Raw genomic sequence first — 17,597 nt, 5'->3', positions numbered from 1 at the left:
CTGCTTAGTCCAGTGACTGAGAGGCAGACAGTGGTCAATAAAATCTTTCTAAATAAGTTTGGGATGATTGGATGGACAAGTAGAAGAAAGAGTGGTGGGTATGTAGATGGACGGGTGGGTGCACAGGTGAACAAAAGGAATGCAGGTTAAGGGAATGGTTGGGGGGGTGGTCGGATGGATGGACTGTAGATGGACAAGTACATTGAAGAGTGGTAAGTGGATGAATGGATGGATGGATAGATGGATGGTAGATGGGTGGAAGGAAGGTGGTAGGTAAGATGAATGGGCAGATGTATAGACGGACAGACGGATGGAAGAGTGGTGGGTAGGTGAATGGATAGATGAATAGGTGAACTGATGGGTGACTGGACAAGTGGATGGATAGACGGATGGGCAAATGGACAGATGAACAGAAGGATGATAGGTAGAAGGATGGATGGATAGATGGATAGATGGACAGGTGGGTGGAAGGGTGGTGGGTGGGTAGGTGGATGGATGGACTGTAAATGGACAAGTACATGGAAGGGTGGTAGGTGGCTGGATGAACGGATGGATGTTTGGATGGAAGGGTGGTAGGTAAATGGATGAGTGGATGTATATAGGTGGAAAGGTGGATGGAAGAATGGTGGGTGGGTGGGTGGATGGGTGAATGGACACGTAGATGGAAGGGTAATGAGTGGGTGGATGGAGGGATGGGTGGGTGGATGAGTGGATGGAAGAGTGGTAGGTGGATGAATGGATGGAAGTATAGATGGACAGGTGGATGGAAGCATAGTAGGTGAGTGAATGACTAGATGGATGGGTAAATGGATGGGTGAATAGACAGGTGGATGGACAGATGGATGGGTGGATGAGTGGGTGAAAGAATGATAGGTAGATGGATGCATGGATGGATGGATGAACTGCAGATGGACAAGTAGATGGAAGGGTGATAGGTGGATGGATAGATGGATGGGTGAATGGAAAGGTGGGATAGGTAGATGGACAAAAGAGTGTAGGTAGATGGGTGGATGGACAGATAGATGGTTGGATGGGTGGGTAGGAGAGTGGTAGGTGGATGGATAGATGGATGGGTGGATGGACAGGGGAACAGAAGCATGTGGAGGTAGAGGGATAGATGGATAGATGGACAGGTTGGTCAAAGAGTGGTGGTTGGGAGGATGGAGAGAAGGACTGTAGATGGGACAAGTGGATGAAGGGTGGTAGGTGGAGGGGTGAACAGATGGATGGATGGACACGTGGATGCAAGAGTGGTGGGTGGGTGAATGGACAGATGAATGGCTGAATGACAGGTGGGTGGAAGGGCAGGGAGTGGGGGATGAAGAGATGGGTAACGAGGATGGCTGGGTGGGTGAATGGGTGGAAGGATGAGCAGATGTATGAGAGAAAGCAGAGAGGCGAGTGAAACCCTCCTTTCGAAGCTGCCTTACCCTCTCACTGACTCGTTTCAGCAACTCCTCTGCCTCTTCCATCGCTGCCATCTCCCTCTGGTACTGGCTTTCTGTCTTCTTTCTCATTTCCAGGTCACATTCAGCCGTCAAGGCCACCATCTTCCGATCATACTCCTCCTGAATTTCTTTCTCTAGCAAGAGAAACTGCTTTTTGAAAACAGCACCCATCCTCCTCTCTACTTGTGGGGAGAGGTGGCCAGAGCTGGTCAGGTTCTTCAACAAAAGGGCAATGATGTCTCTGCTGATTTGGGTTCGACAAGCCTCCAGGTCTGAGTCTGCCCGGTTCAGGGTTGCAATCTCCAGCCTGGGAGACACAAAAGTCAAGAGGACATGACTTATGAAGCCACAGCAGAAACCGAAGGTCCCTGAGAGCTCTGAGGTTTTTATTTCTTGTAGGTAAGGGCTTTCTTTTTCCCTTTTCCCTCCTCCTCTTCCTCCCTCCCTCCTGCTCCATTTAGGGAATCTGCAGGGTGCCCCACTGGAAACTGCAAGGAACAGAACTAATACAAGGCCTGGTCCTTGTAAACAAGTGAAAATAACAATAAGAAGGCTGAGGAGAAAATGGATAGTTAATATATTTGGAGGATTGTAAGCTGAAATTAATTTTTCTTTTTTTTTTAATTAAAAATTAACTTATGGGTATAACTACTAAATGTAGTACGGTACCCTGGATGGGATCCTGGAAAAGGAAAAGTCATAAGATCAACTATGGAAATCTGAATGAGGGCTGGGCTTCGATTAATCCTGGTGTATCACATTGGCTCACTGATTGTAGTAAGTGGCCTATCATCGTATAACATGTGAACAACAGGCAAATCTGAGTACAGGGGTTGTGGGAACTTTCCACACTAGCTTCCCAATGTTTCTGTAAATCTGGAAGTGCTCTAAAAATAAAGTGTACTCAAGAAATATCAATGGGATGTTTCACAGGGCCCAGGTTCTAGAACTTGATTGTGACGGTGGTTGTATGACCATGTGTTTTATAGTCACAGATCAGACTATACCCTTAAGATGGGTGAATTTTAAAGTATGCTAATACCTTTATAATTATATTATAAGTATATCTCTCTATATATAATAATTATATATCTATACAAACATAAAATGATGCACAGAAAAAAATTAATTTATATTCATGATTAAAAATACCTGGAAAATAAAGACAGAAAGATCTCACTCACTGTAACGCCAACATTTCAACAGAACCAGTGAATGCATTTGGTTGTATTTGCTTCCAATTTTTTTTTTTTCTGTGCCTATGCTTTTCCATGGATGCATAGCCTTTACACAAAGGCAAGGACAATTCTGTCCATTTCTTTTCAATCAGCATTGTAACAGGTATCTTCTGGGGGTGTTTAAAAACTGTAAAGGTTGGGTGCCTGGGTGGCTCAGTTGGCCAAGGGTCTGCCTTTGGCTTAGGTCATGATCCCAGGGTCCTAGGGCTGAGTCCCCAGGTCCCTGCTCAGCAGGAAGTCTGCTTCTCCCTCTCCCTGTCCCCCTCCTCCTGATCCTGTTCTGTCCATCTCTTATGCATACTCTCCCTCTCAAATAAATAAAAAATCTAAAAAAAAAAAAAAGCAAAACTGGAAAGTTCTCCTTTACAATGGTTGCAAAATAATGGTTGCAAAATAGTTCACCTTGTGATGTCCCATGATTCATTTAAACTATTTTTCTAGTGTCACATATTTGGGTTACTTGAGAAACTCAAAACCTAAAATAATCTGGCAGTAACTATCTTCGTAAAGAGCTTTTGCTATTCACAATGATAATCTGCACGAGATCCACAAATGAAATCCCTGGATCAAATGTGAGCAACATTTCGAAGCCTTCTAGAATGTTCTGCCAAACCGCTTTCCAGAAAACTCCCCGAGCAAAGCAGTAGGATCCTTCTTTCACCACTCCCTCTACAGTGCTTAAAAATCTTTGATAATTAGGTATGCCTGAGTGGCTCAGTTGGTTAAGCATCTGCCTTCGGCTCGGGTCATGATCCCAGGGTCCTTGCTCAGCAGGGAGCCTGCTGCTCCCCCTGCTTGTGCTCTCTCGCTCCATCTCTCTGACAAATAAATAAAATCTTTAAAAAAAAAATCTTTGAGGGGCGCCTGGGTGGCTCAGTGGGTTAAGCTGCTGCCTTCGGCTCAGGTCATGATCTCAGGGTCCTGGGATCAAGTCCCACATCGGGCTCTCTGCTCAGCAGCGAGCCTGCTTCCACTTCTCTCTCTATCTGCCTGCCTCTCTGCCTACTTGTGATCTCTGCCTATCAAATAAATAAATAAAATCTAAAAAAAAAAATCTTTGAAAATTTGATGGGAGAAAGTGGCATCTTGTTGTAAAAAGATAAGTGTCTTAAGAAAACATTATTACAGAGATTGTCAACCATTTAAAAGTAGAGACAAGTACAAAAGTAATGACTCCCAATGCACTCATTACCCAACCTCAAAAACTGTCACAAGTTACCAAACTCATTTTTGTTACTCTCTTAATGTTGGAGCATTTTTTTTAAGATGCTTTTTGCATCTTTTTAAAAAATATATTTTATTTACTTATTTGAGAGAGAGACAGTGAGAGAGAGCATGAGTGAGGAGAAGGTGAGAGGGAGAAGCAGACTCCTCGTGTAGCTGGGAGCCCGATGCGGGACTCGATCCTGGGACTCCAGGATCATGACCTGAGCTGGAGGCAGTCGCTTTACCAACTGAGCCACCCAGGCACCCTAATGTTGAAGCATTTTTAAAAAGATTTTATTTATTTGACAGAGAGAGAGCACAAGCAGGGAGAATGGCAGGCAGAGGGAGAGGGAGAAGGAGGCTCAGTGCTGAGCAGGGAGCCTGATACCGAGTTGGATCCCAGGACTCCAGGGTTTGAGCTTTTTTTTTTTTTTTAATTAAATTTATTTATTTTCAGAAAAACAGTATTCATTATTTTTTCACCACACCCAGTGCTCCATGCAATCCGTGCCCTCTATAATACCCACCACCTGGTACCCCAACCTCCCAAACACCCGCCACTTCAAACCCCTCAGATTGTTTTTCAGAGTCCATAGTCTCTTATGATTCACCTCCCCTTCCAATTTACCCCAACTCCCTTCTCCTCTCTAACACCCCCTGTCCTCCATGCTATTTGTTATGCTCCACAAATAAGTGAAACCATATGATAATTGACTCTCTCTGCTTGACTTAGCTTTTTAAAGCAAATCCCATTACTTGTAAATTCCTCAGTGTGCACCTTTAGCCATCAAGGATATAAGCCTATATAAGCATGTGTATATATATCAACGTGTGTGTATCTATTTTGCCTAACCTTGATGTCATGATCATACCATATATATTATCAATCATATTGAAAATATTAACAGTAACTCCAATAATTAATAGCCGTCATTAGTCAAATGATTTCAAATGTGTCAAAATGATTTTTACAGTTGGAAATTTCATTCAAGAACCAAACAAGATCCCCCAGTGTCAGTTAAGTCCACTTTATTCTGGCCCCCCAACCCTGTTTCTCTTTTATGCCACAGATCTGTTGGGGAGGCTGGGCTATTTATCCTGCAGAATGCCCCCCCATTCTGGGTTTGGTGGATTCCTTTCACGGGGTGTCAATGTTCCTCTAGCCTCTGTATATCCTGTAAAGTCTTAGTTGGATCTTAGGTCTTGATTAGAATCAGACTTAATCTGCTGTCCAAAATACCCCGTAAGTGGTACCGTGTGCTTCCTATCTAGTCAGAGGGCGGGTCACTACTAAGATCAGTAGGTTCAAGGCGGGTCAACATGATCTGTTGAAATCTATCCACTTTCACCTAATGGCTTTAGCATCCACGTGTAACTGTCACTTAAACCCACGATTTCATTAAGGGTTGAAAAATGCACATTTTCTAATTCTATCCCTACCACATTCTTAAAGCTGAGATTCTTCCATAATCCAGTTACTCTGACATAAAGTCTATAGACAGAAAGGATGTTTGAGCCTTTGCTAATGATGGTTGGTTGTCATAGCAACTTCCAATGGTAATGAACGAGTGTGGGCCTATTATTTTGTTGTTGTTGTTTTGGTTTGGTTTGGTTTGGTTTGGTTTGGTTTGCTATGAGAGGAAAAGATTGATAAACTTTGGCCAAGTCCCTAAGAGAGTCTGAGCTCTGGATCACCTTTACCTGGAAAACTCATAAGGGGAAGAACATCAAATATGTTACAGGCAGCATGGCTTAGGGGGGACATGACAGCTGATTGGTAGATCACTTTGGGATGGGAGGACTTGAAAGCAAAGCAAAGATGTCCATGGACATTTAACAGGGAAGAGTGAGGTGACACTGGGATCTGGGCGTGTCCCTTGTGGGGACCCTGGATGTTCAGTCTGTGAGTTGTTACAGCAGATTCGGGCACCCCAGGGGGATGAAGCTTTTAAGACAGGAAAGCTCCCACACCTGCCTGAGGTGGATTACATCTCCTTTACAGCTGAGCTGTGTCACGTGGGGAAAAACCATGCACAGTGTGACCTGGGGCAAGGGCACCCATGGAAGGTTGCCTGGCGTCCTCACAGCAAGCCATGTTCCTACCCTCCAGCCATGTGCATACAGAGGGTGAAGGTGGGGCTTATGGGAATCTTCCAGGTCCAAGGGTTTATTCAGCTGGAACATTCCATGCCTCTGCACAGTACTGCTATGAAATTACAGATTTTTATAGATTTAGTGGGTTTCAATCGAATGCAGGTATTATTCTTTTCAATGCTCAGATTTTTCCATCTTAGGTCAGACCAGCTCCTGTGTCCTTTGGACACAACCCAATTAGTCTAGTTTTAAACAACAGCTCATGCACCTCATCTTTCATTTTCCCCCACAAGTACTTACTGAACATCACACGCGCAGAGTGTCCCGGGTCACAAAGCAAGAGGAAAGCACAAGAGATGCTCTGGGCACAGTACGCATGGTTAAATGTTCAATGAACCAATGTTCCAAAGGCTCAGGAAAAAAAAAAAAAAGACTTCTCTACTGAGACAGACACAGTAGATCTACATCTTTAAGGATGCGTCTCATGGCAGGCAAAATAATGGTCCCCTGAAGATGTCCACATCCTAATCCTCAGAATCTCCGACTAGCACCGGGTTACGCGGCAAAGAAGAAACAATGTTGCTTGTCAGCTGACCTTGACCACAGAAATAGGACTAATAAGGGTCTCTACCAGGGAGGGGAGGGAGCAGAAGACAAGTAGGATCAGAAGGAGAAGGGAGGGAGGAGGCAGGGGTTGGCGGAATCATCGTCAGCTTCAAAGAGGAAGGAGTGGCTTGTGCCAGCGAGAGGGTCGGGTAGGTCTCAAGGAGCTGGAAAAGACAAGGAAACGGAGTGTCCCCTAGAGCTGACATCCTGATTTTTCTTGGTGAGGCCCATTTGGGACTATGACCTCCAGAACCGTAAGACAAGGCCCTTGTGTTGTTGTAAGCCACCAAGTTTGTGGGCGTTTGTGACTGTTGAATATGAAACTCATACACCTTGCCCAAGCCCGCCCTCCCTCATTCATGCATTGATTCATTGATTAACTTGCACAAGAAAATCTTGGGGCTGCACGTTGGGTAAACTGCAAGTGCTTTACCGGGAGCACGGGGGCTGGGATGAACAGATGGACATCTCCGTAGGTCTTTGTTGTCAAACCACCTCCTAGCTAAGGGATCTGGGAACTTGCAACATAAAGGGGACCACCCTCACAGGGTAGTGCTCCTGGTTACAAGAGTAAGAAATATAAAAGGCACAGTGTAGGGGTGCCTGGGTGGCTCAGTTGGTTGAGCATCTGACTCTTGGTTTCAGCTCAGGTCCTGATCTCAGGGTCATGAGATCTAGCCCCGTAGTGAGCTCTGTTCTTGGGGTGGGTCTGCTTGAGATTCTCTCTCCCTCTGCCCCTCTCCACCCATGTGCTCGCGCCCTCTCTCTCTTAAATGAATAAGTCAAATTAATAAAGCAAGCAAGCAAGCAATCTTTAAAATGCACGGCGTAGTACTTCGAATTTTGTCCATTCCAAGTCACCCTCATTTCCCTGTTCTTGGTTATCTTCATCCCAGGACACCAGCTACAGAACAGAGTATCGTGCACAGCTCGCCCTTCCCAACTGCCTGGGGAGGCAATCTCCTAAGCACTTTCCCTTTAAGTTTTAATGTTAATCACCATGGATCAGCTGTCAGAAGGACAACAGTGAAAACTGCCAGGATGTCCCAAGGCCACAAAGGAAAGAACAATGTCCCTTTAAACCAATTAAAATACCATGCAGCTAATGAAGCTAACTCTTCATTAGCTAACTCTTGGGCACAAGAGAGAAAAACAAGCATTAGGAATTCATTGTCAACCTCCGGGACAGGGTGCACTGCTGAGGGGGTAACTCCTACTGTCTCCCGTGGCATTTTAAATTGTTTATAATGAAATGTGCGTAAAAAATCCTAATGGTTCCATGAGACAAAGAGAGCCCCTGTGAGTCACACACGCTGGGCTGAATTCTTACTACAAGTCGGCAGAGCTGGCAGGATTCAAACACTGCTTTCCCAGGGGATATCCATTTTTTCCATGTCACAAAAATGTCATCTTGTCACCGGATTGTAAGATGCGTGTATTTGCCAAGGTTAGTTCTGCAGCATGCACACCCCATACCAACCATTCTCCTGTTTTAAAGGAGGGTCATCCCATAGGAGTATGAAACGATGTCCCCCACAAGAGGCACTTAATAAATAAATAACAAAATAGAAACCATTCAAGTTTATTAACAGGGTCGCTTATGACGACCTCTTTCTTAAAGAAACTGCGCAGCATATATTACCCCAGACCTGATTAGTACTTTGATTAGCTACTGATGATCAAGAAAAGGGAATAACCTTCGTGCCTTTTTCCTTATTTATTTCATGTAAACATTAATTGAGTTCTCGCCAAACGGCAGGTAGGTGTCAGAACACAAAATGAGGACAGGATTTGCACACAAGGCAGAAAATGTCCCCTTGAATATGAAAGAGACCTCATGAGCATGGAGGATCATTAATTCAGAAGAAAAAAAGAAGAATCCACGCCCATTTTCACAGTATAAATCCGGTATCTTCAAGTTAGTTGGGGTAAGCATAACCAATGAGAACCCACGAAAGCCAATCAGGACGAAGGAAACTGGGATTTTCATCCTAGGAGTCAATTTCCACAGGCAGCTGATAAGGCAAGGAGGAGAGTTCCATGCCAGGACCAAAAATCCTATTTGTAACTGTCAATTTGAGGGCCTGGACAATGCAAATTAAGTGGGGAAAATACCTCCTGATTATCTTCACTGTTAGAACTAGTAAGAGCTTAAATCAGAGTGAAAATAGTCACTGTATGTGAGCAGGTCATCAGTAAATGTTATGATGAGATCATACTCCTGGTTTTGTATAAACTCAAACAGATGGTAGGATTCAAGGGGTCAGCGGTCTGCATCCGTCCTCTGTGGTCCTCTGTGACATTTCCCTCCTGTAGATTCCTTTGTTCAGAAGCCTGGCTGGGCCCGCCCACTCCTGGCCTCCTGCTCCTTGAAGGGAGAAAGGATGCCACCAGATCCCTACCCCGGCCCGCTCCCCGCCCACTTGCTGGCCACACCCCCACACACTAGTCCTCTGCAACAGAGAAAAAGAAATGAGCGTTCTTCATCCCACTTCTGATCCTCCTGGAAACTTCCTCCCAGCTCCGTTTCAAGCACACACTAATCACCTCATCACAGAAGGTGATGAGTGTTTCATCATGTCTGAAAGCACAATGAGCTTATGAGTCACAGCAACTCAGCCTCTAATCTCGCCATCATCCCTTCAGAGCTGGGCAACTCAGGGGAGTTACCTGATGTCTCTGAGCCTTGTTCCCAGCCTGGTTAATGAGAATACTATCAACCATGTCAAATAAAAATCATTAAGAGGATTACTAGCAGTGCCTTTTATGTATAAGCTTTGTTTTAATAGCTTTATGAATATCAACCCAGTTAATCTTATAAAGTAGGTGATTAACTTTTTTTTTAAACAAGTGAAGAAACTGAGGTGCAGAGAATTTAAAATACCTTGTCGAAAGTAGCATAGCTATTAAGTGGAAGAGCAGGAATTTGAACCCACGGCATGTGGCCTCAGAGTCCTCAGTCTACCTTCTATCTACTGCCACAGTCACACCAACATGCTCAAAAGCACTAAGCCATGCCTAGCACAAAACAGATGCTAGAAATTGCTGTTTCACATTGCTCTTGCTGTGGGTATGTCTGCCATAGTCTTCCCTGATATCATTCTTTATGGCAAAGAAAAGAAGATGTGAAGGAAACATAACATAGAGATGGGTAAATGGATGGATGCGTGAGTGGGTAGATGGAAGGACATATGTTTGGACGAATGGATGGATGAGTGGATGGATGGATGGATGGACGGACGGACAGATGGATGGATAGGTGGATGGGAGGGTAGGTGGATGGAAGGACATATGTATGTATGGAGGGATGGGTGGCTGGTGGATGGATGGTGGCATTAGTGGGTGGGTGGCTGGTTGGCTGGCCCGATGAATGGATGAGTGGACAGATGGATTATAGCTAGCTGGCTAGACAGACAGATAACTCATGCGACTCTTATTTGGAAAGACAGATTGTATTCTACCTGAAAAGCACCTGAAAGAAACTGTAGAATGAAACATTTAAAGATGAAATAAGATAAACCCCAGATGTCAGCTAGGTCATCTTTCCAACCAATGCTCAGATTTCCTTAATACCTTCCCTGCCAAGTCCCCAGCTTCTGCTTTGCACACACACACACCTACACACACGTACACATGTGTAGGCACACACGTGCATATACACACATACACACATTCACATGATGCTGGGGAGCTACCCGCTTCTCCAGGCAGGCTTCCCACCATCAGAGAGCTCAGACAGAAAGGTCTTCATCACCTGACATCCGCCTCCCTACAGCTCCCATCGTGGTCCTAGTCCCTCTGTCTTTTTGATGACCACCTCACAGAAATCTGTCGATTGTGACCATGTGCACACAAAAGATCTCCAACCTGGGCCTCACTGCCTTGGGCAGATGACACAGAGCCTTACGGGCTGTGGTGAGGGTTAGGGTTTTACCAAGAGCATGCCAGCACAAGGCTTCCAGCAAATGTCCCAGTCAGGGTCATGAGAAGAGTCCCCCGGCTGGTGTATGGACAATGGACCAGGGCCCAGGGATGGATGTGAGGTCAGTGCAGGAGGCCAGTGAAGACAGGGTGACAGTCAGGCCTCAGACGGTGACCGTGAGAGGGCAAGACGGCAGGGTGGGGAGCGGCCCTGCCGAGGATCTGTTAGGACGACGCAGACCATTGGCCTGGTTAGTCCCCGTGCTTGCTCACATGGAACTACTCATGTGTCTGGTTAAAAACGGGAGGTATTTTCAAGGAGGACAAGCTGCCCTCATGGAGATGGAGAACTGTACTTGACCCCAGGACTGCTGTAACAAACCGCAACCAACGGGATTTCAACACCAAAACCAAGGGGTTACGAGGGGTGGTTCCTTCTGAGGGTTACGAACCTATGCCCCTCTCCTAGCTGGCAATGCTCAGGAAATCCCCGATTCCTGCCTCTGTCTTCACAGACAGCTGTCCCTCTGTGTCCAAACTTCCCAATTCTTAAAAGGTCACTCATCATACTGGATTAGGGCCCACCTGACAGATGTCACCTCAGCCCCACCATACCTGCAAAGAAGCTATTCTGAATAAGGGCACATTCGCTTGACCTAAGGGCTTAGGACTTCAGTTTATGCTTTTGGGGGGGGCACAATTCAACCTGTAACCATCTCCCAGGGATGGCGGTCCCTCACAATCAACAGGACATCCAAGTAAAAACGGGTTAGCCATTGCAGGAGGTGTGCTAGAGAAAACATTTCCACTCCGGGCCGTTTAGGCCAGATGATCTCCAGGATTCTTTGTAGCAGCAAGACTCTACAGACGTCCTCACTTTTCTCCCAGGGAGGAAGGGCCACCTTCATCACAGCTCCCTCCAGGGCTTCCTGTTCGGACACCACCTTGTGAGGAAGTCTGCTCCCCATGCACTGACTTAACGCAGCGCTCCCACTCCACGTGGTGGCTTTGCAGGGACTCCTCACCTTATATTTCACGTGTATTTACTTTACGTCCCCCAACCACAGACTGCGTATGAGCGTGAGGGCTTTACTGTGGTCCCTGCTGTATCTAGAGAGTGCCCGGCAAGGGGAGCTGCTCGCTAAATGTCTTCCAGATGGATGAACGGAAAGCCTAAACTCAAAGGGTCACACTCTATCTGGGAGCCTGACTCCCTCCCTCTTCCTCTGGCTCCTCCATCTGCCCGAGGCCACGCCTCTCCAGTTTCCTGTTTCCAGTTTCTGGTGTCAGAGCAGGAGCCCTTCCCCACCACCCCGTGCAGTGCCCCCTACCACCGGCACCCTGTACCATCTTGCGAAGACTGTCAGAGTCTATCTTCTCTGTCAACTGTTGAGTTTCTGGTTTTGACCCAGCTCAGCATCCACGGTTCATGGGAAATGGCTCTGAATGAGAAAGTGCCCGGGAAACACTGGCTGGGCAAGGGAATAAGTGAGCAAAGCAGGAAGGAGGGCTGTGAAGGGCTGCCCTGCCGGCTGCAGGATCATCTTATATCATAATCTTTGGTAACAACACATCTGCTAGACAGTGGATGCCCCCCAGCATCAAAATACCCATGACATTCAGAAATCTCAAACTGATGTCCCCCTGGCCCCCACACAGACCGCAGCAATCAGGAGGGAGTATCCTCCCAAAGAGATGGGTGCACATGAGTGAACCAGGCGCCTTGGAGAGTTTCATGTGTTTGTGAAAAAACAGACAAAAACAGCAAAAACAACAAAGCATAGATTTTCAAAGTAAAAAGTCTGAACTAAATCCCTGGGTAAGCATCATGACACAAAATCGATGAATGCTTGAAAAGAAAGGCTCTTTGCAAGTCCCACCGAAATTGGAGCAGCAAGGGGGCTGGGCAGAGTTCTGGGTCAGTATTCACTTTCTCATAGGCTGACAGACCCCAATCCGGATCAAAGCCTGAAGCTCACGCCCAGCCGTCCAGCTTCCACAACTGGCTGTCCTCCCTCTCCAGCTGACCGCCCACAGCGTCCCACCCAGCCACAGGTCAACAACCCAGGAAAAACCTGAAGCCTGGGGTTTCCTGAAGCTTAAGCCCCTGCCTGAATCACTGCTACCCCCAGTCAGCCTCCCCGGTGACCGACCACACACCAGTCCTCCAACACACAAACCTCTCCCAGCAAGAAGGGTTCTAATGCCAGGTCCTCAGAGCACCAGAGATCACCTCCTTCATGGTGCCCGGCACCGTATGTAATCATATATTTTTTCCATGTGATTCTCTCATGAATGCCTGTCTCCCCGACTGCACACTCTGAGCCCTAGGGGTCAGGAGCTGGCTTGTTGGACCCACAGTAGCACTGCTAGCCTTCATGCCCACTGTGGACGGAACAGTGCATGACATGCTCAGATAGAGCAAGGAATTAGAAGCCAGGAGTCACTGGGTAACTGCAGCCCATTCCTGTGAACTCTATGAGACTGAGTCATAGAAGGAAACTACGGAGTCCCATGGGTGGAAAAAAGCCATGAACTATAGGGTCTGGAAACAGGTCAATCACTTGCCGCATGCCTCGCCAGAGCCCTGGTTCTCAGCCCTGGGCATAGAGGATCTAGTTAAACCCTCACCTCCCACTACTCTGGGTTCAGATGAGGCCCCAGAGGCACAGGATTGTACTCAAGGTCAAGATGATTAAGTGGCAGATCAGGAGTAGGGGACAAGCATTGTGTGCAAACGGTCCAGCCTAAACCCAGGTCACATGTTCTGCTCACCAGGCAAGGAGACACAAATACCTCTTCCGTGTGCAAAAGATGTCTAGCCTCGTGCATGAGAAGGAAACAAGCAGATTAGGGTTACAAGGAAATGCCATGGTTTCCTATCAGACTGCCACATATAGAATAATCTAGAGCTGCTGTGACTCAGGTATGCAACACAGGGACTCCCCATGCTAGACAGTAACTGGCCTGGCCTCGATGGTGGGCAATCGGACAGCATCAACGAAAAGCACACAATAAGGCAATTCCTCTTTGAAGAATTCAAGCTACAGTAAACTTTGCACGCAGCCCTCAGTGTGGGAAGTTAACAGCCCTAGAGTCACCGGGGGCTGGGGAGCACAGGGCCACCACATGGGCTCTGCACTCAGACCACCTCGGCTCACATCCTCCTACTTGCTGCATGACTCTGGACAAGTGACTCACACGCTGTGCTTTAGTTTCCTCATCTGTAAATAGTCTTTAGCTCAGAAGCTGCTCTGAGAAGTAGATAAGTTAATGCACATAAAACAGTCAGAGCTATACTTGCCAACAGAATCCAATAGGAAATGAAAAGGGTTATTCACCACAACCAAGTGGGATTTTTTCCTGGGCTGCAAGGGTGGTTCAACATCCAAAAAGCACATTTATTAATGTGATGCACCACATTAATAAAAGAAAGGACAAGAACCATATGATCCCTTCAATAGATGCAGAAAAAGCATTTGACAAAATACAGCATCCTTTCTTGATGAAAACTCTCCACAGTGTAAGGACAGAAAGAACATGCCTCAACATCATAAAAGCCATACAGGGAAGACCCACAGCTAATATCATCCTCAGTGGGGGATAAACTGAGTACTTTACCTCTAAGGTCAGGAACACAACAGGAATGTCCATTCTCACCACTGCTGTTCAACATAGTACTAGAAGTCCTAGCCTCAGTAGTCAGACAAGTAGAAATAAAAGGCATCCAAATAATTAAAGGAGTAGTCAAACTTTCACTCTTCACAGACAACACAACATTCTATGTATAAAACCGAAAAGACTCTAGCAAAAAATTGCTAGAACTGATGCAGCAATTCAACAAAGTCACAGGATATAAAATCAATGCACAGAAATCAGTTGTGTTTCTATACACCATAAATGAGGCAGAAGAAAATGAAATCAAGGAATCGACCCCATTTATAACTGCACCAAAAACCATAAGATACCTAGGAATAAACCTAACCAAAGAGGTAAAAGACCTATACTCTGAGAGCTACAGAACACTTACAAGAGAAATTGAAGAGGGCACGGAGAAATGGACAAACATTCCATGTTCATGGATTGGAAGAACAAATATTAAAATATTTATGCTATCCAAAGCAATCTACACATTCAACACAATGCCTGTCAAAGTATCATCAGCATTTTTCATGGAGTTGGAGCAATTCTATAATTTGTATGGAACCACAAAAGACCCCAAATAGCCAAAGTCATGGTGAAAAAGAAAACCAAAGCTGGGGCATCACAATACCTGACTTCAAGCTCTATTGCAAAGTTGTGATCATGAAGACAGCATAGTACTGGCACAAAAACAGACACACAGATCAATGGAACAGAGCAAAGACTCCAGAAATGGACCCTCAAATCTATGGTCAACTGATCTTCAACAAGGCATAAAAGAATATCCAATAGAAAAAAGACAGTCTCTTCAACAAATAGTGTTGGGAAAATTGGAAAGCCACATGCAGAAGAATGAAATTGGACCACTTTCTTACACCATACACAAATATAAACTCAAAATGGATGAAAGTCCTAAATGTGAGACAGGAATCCATCAAAATCCTAGAGGAGAACATAGGCAGCAACCTCTTTGACTTCAGCCACAGCAACTTCTTGCTAGACATGTCTCCAGAGACGCAGAAAACAAAGCAAAACTGAACTATTGGGACTTCATCAAGATTAAAAAAATCTTTTGCAGCAAAGGAAACAGTCAACAAAACTAAAAGAAAAGCTACAGACTGGGAGAAGATATTTGCATTTGTTCTACCAGATAAAGGGTTAGTACCCCAAATCTATAAAGAACTTATCAAACTCAACACCCAAAACACAAAAATCCAGTCAAGAAATGGGCAGAAGACATGAACAGACATTTCTCCAAAGAAGACATACAAATGGCCAAACAGACACATGAAAAAGTGCTCAACATCACTCAGCATTAGGGAAATACAAATCGAAACTACAATAAGATACCACCTCACATCAGTCAGAATGGCTAAAATTAACAAGTCAGGAAACAACAGATGTTGGCAAGAATGAGGAGGAAGGGGAACCCTCCTACACTGTTGGTGGGAATGTAAGCTGGTGCAGCTACTCTGGAAAACAGCATGGAGGTTCCTCAAAAAGTTAAAATCAGAGCTACCCTATGATCCAATAATTGCTCTGCTTGTATCTATTTAAAGGATACAAACGTAGTGATCCGTAGGGGCACGTGCACCCCAATGTTTATAGCAGCAATGTCCACAATAGCCAAACTATATATATATATATACATATATATATATGTGTATATATATATGATGGAATACTACTCAGTCATCAAAAAGAATGAAATCTTTCATTTACAATATTGTGGATGGATCTAGACGGTATTATGCTGAGTGAAATAAGTCAGTCCAAGAAAGACAAATCCCATATGATTTCATTCATATGTGGTATTTAAGAAACAAAACATGAACATAGGGAAAGGGAGGGAAAAATAAAATAAGGTGAACTCGGAGATGGAGACAAGAGACTCTTAACTCTAGGGAACAAACTGGAGGGTTGCTGGAGGGGAGGCGGTTGGGGAACTGGGGTAACTGGCATTAGGGAGGGCACGTGATGTGATGAGCCCTGGGTGTTACATGCAACTGATGAAATCACTGACCTCTACTTCTGAAACTAGTAATACATTATATGTTAACTAAATTGAGTTTAAGTAAATAATTTAAAACAATCAGAGCCATGGACGATCTCCACAGGATCCATGCCTGGCACGGGGAACAGACTGCCTTCAGTGCAGGGATGAGAAAACAATTTGATTTTCACGGTTATGGTCTTTTGAGCCACTCTAATTCTTTGTCTCGTTCATTATTTACTACTCAAAAAATTGGCTAAGCGACAGAAAAAAGAAAAGTGGGCATTAATCAGATTCGGGGGGTATGTGCATGCTCTTCCCTGGGGCACAGGCAGTTTCTGGGTAGCTTCCGACAGCCTCTCTCTGGGCTGCTCTTTGGGGCTGGTGCCAGACCAACTACATAGAGGAAGGTCAAGGTGGTGGGCCCAGGGCAGGACCCGAAACATCTTCTAGGAGCACCGCAATCCCCAGAAAAGTCAGCTGTTCTCCTGCCTGCCTGTGTGGACAGGATCCATTTGTGACAAGGATCCATTGGGTGGGGACTGGTGAATCAAAATGGCCAGGGCCGGTGAGGGGCCATGCCCTTCTCCCTTTTCCTGGGGCCCCTTCGTGTGGAGGAGCTCTGTGAGGGAACTGAAGCGGGGACAGGGGCTGGCAGTCGGCATGAGCAGCCACAGCACCTGGTGTCCTGGAGCAGGCGATCCCTGAAGTAGGCTTTATTGAGAGGCAAGCAGTGTCTCACTGCAGGGCTCACAATGCCTGCACATAAAGCCACATCCTTCGACCTAGCTTTTCAGTGTAGATGAAAGTGATGGTTGATTTATTTTTTGGCCAGGTTGGAGAACATGCCTGATGTATGTCTTTTTTTTTTTTTTTTAAGATTTTATTTATTTATTTGACAGACAGAGATCTCAAGTAGGCAGAAAGGCAGGCAGTGAGAGATGAGGAAGCAGGCTCCCTGCTGAGCAGAAAGCTCAGGCTCAATCCGAGGACCCTGGGATCATGACCTGAGCCAAAGGCAGAGGCTTTAACCCCCTAAGCTCCCCAGGTGCCCCTGCCTGATGTATGTCTTATTGCCCAACTGGCTTAGGACTCCAGGTTGAGGAGAGATGGGAGCTCTTTTCGGACCCCCTCAGATACTCCAACAGTTGAGGTGATTCCTTTTATCTCTAAGAAACCCCTAAGAGGAGGCATGAGCCTCGTGGCCTGGATGGGGTGGTGTGGATTAGGTGGGATGCTAAGTCAGGGAGAACATCACATTGTGCCAGGCAAAGTCTCACCAGACCAGGTGTAAACCACTTGTGCATGGGGGCTTTCGAGGCTATTCCAGCTTGCACAATCTCATGGTGCTATATTTATCCATCTGTGACCCGTTTCCCCGGTAGACGGAGGGCATCTTGGGGCTGCTTGCTTTTCTCAGCTTCCTCTCCCGCACCTCGCCTACCACAG

The 17,597-nt window shown here is 45.8% G+C and overlaps 1 protein-coding gene across 5 annotated transcripts in view; it reads right to left on the bottom strand.

Moving 5' to 3' along the window:
* Nucleotides 1–17,597, bottom strand: part of EVC2 (EvC ciliary complex subunit 2) — a 118,561-nt gene that overhangs the window by 56,969 nt on the left and 43,995 nt on the right. For all 5 annotated transcript variants that reach the window (XM_004770539.3, XM_045075542.1, XM_004770538.3 and 2 more), the window contains one exon: nt 1,431–1,755. In XM_004770539.3, coding sequence (XP_004770596.2) covers nt 1,431–1,755 — 325 coding nt within the window. The remainder of the gene's footprint in view (nt 1–1,430; nt 1,756–17,597) is intronic.

This window comes from Mustela putorius, unplaced genomic scaffold (genome assembly GCF_011764305.1).
Source record: "Mustela putorius furo isolate JIRA1106 unplaced genomic scaffold, ASM1176430v1.1 tig00000083_pilon_pilon_pilon, whole genome shotgun sequence".
Taxonomy (NCBI): domain Eukaryota; kingdom Metazoa; phylum Chordata; class Mammalia; order Carnivora; family Mustelidae; genus Mustela; species Mustela putorius.
This window is presented reverse-complemented; position numbering and strand designations above follow the sequence as displayed.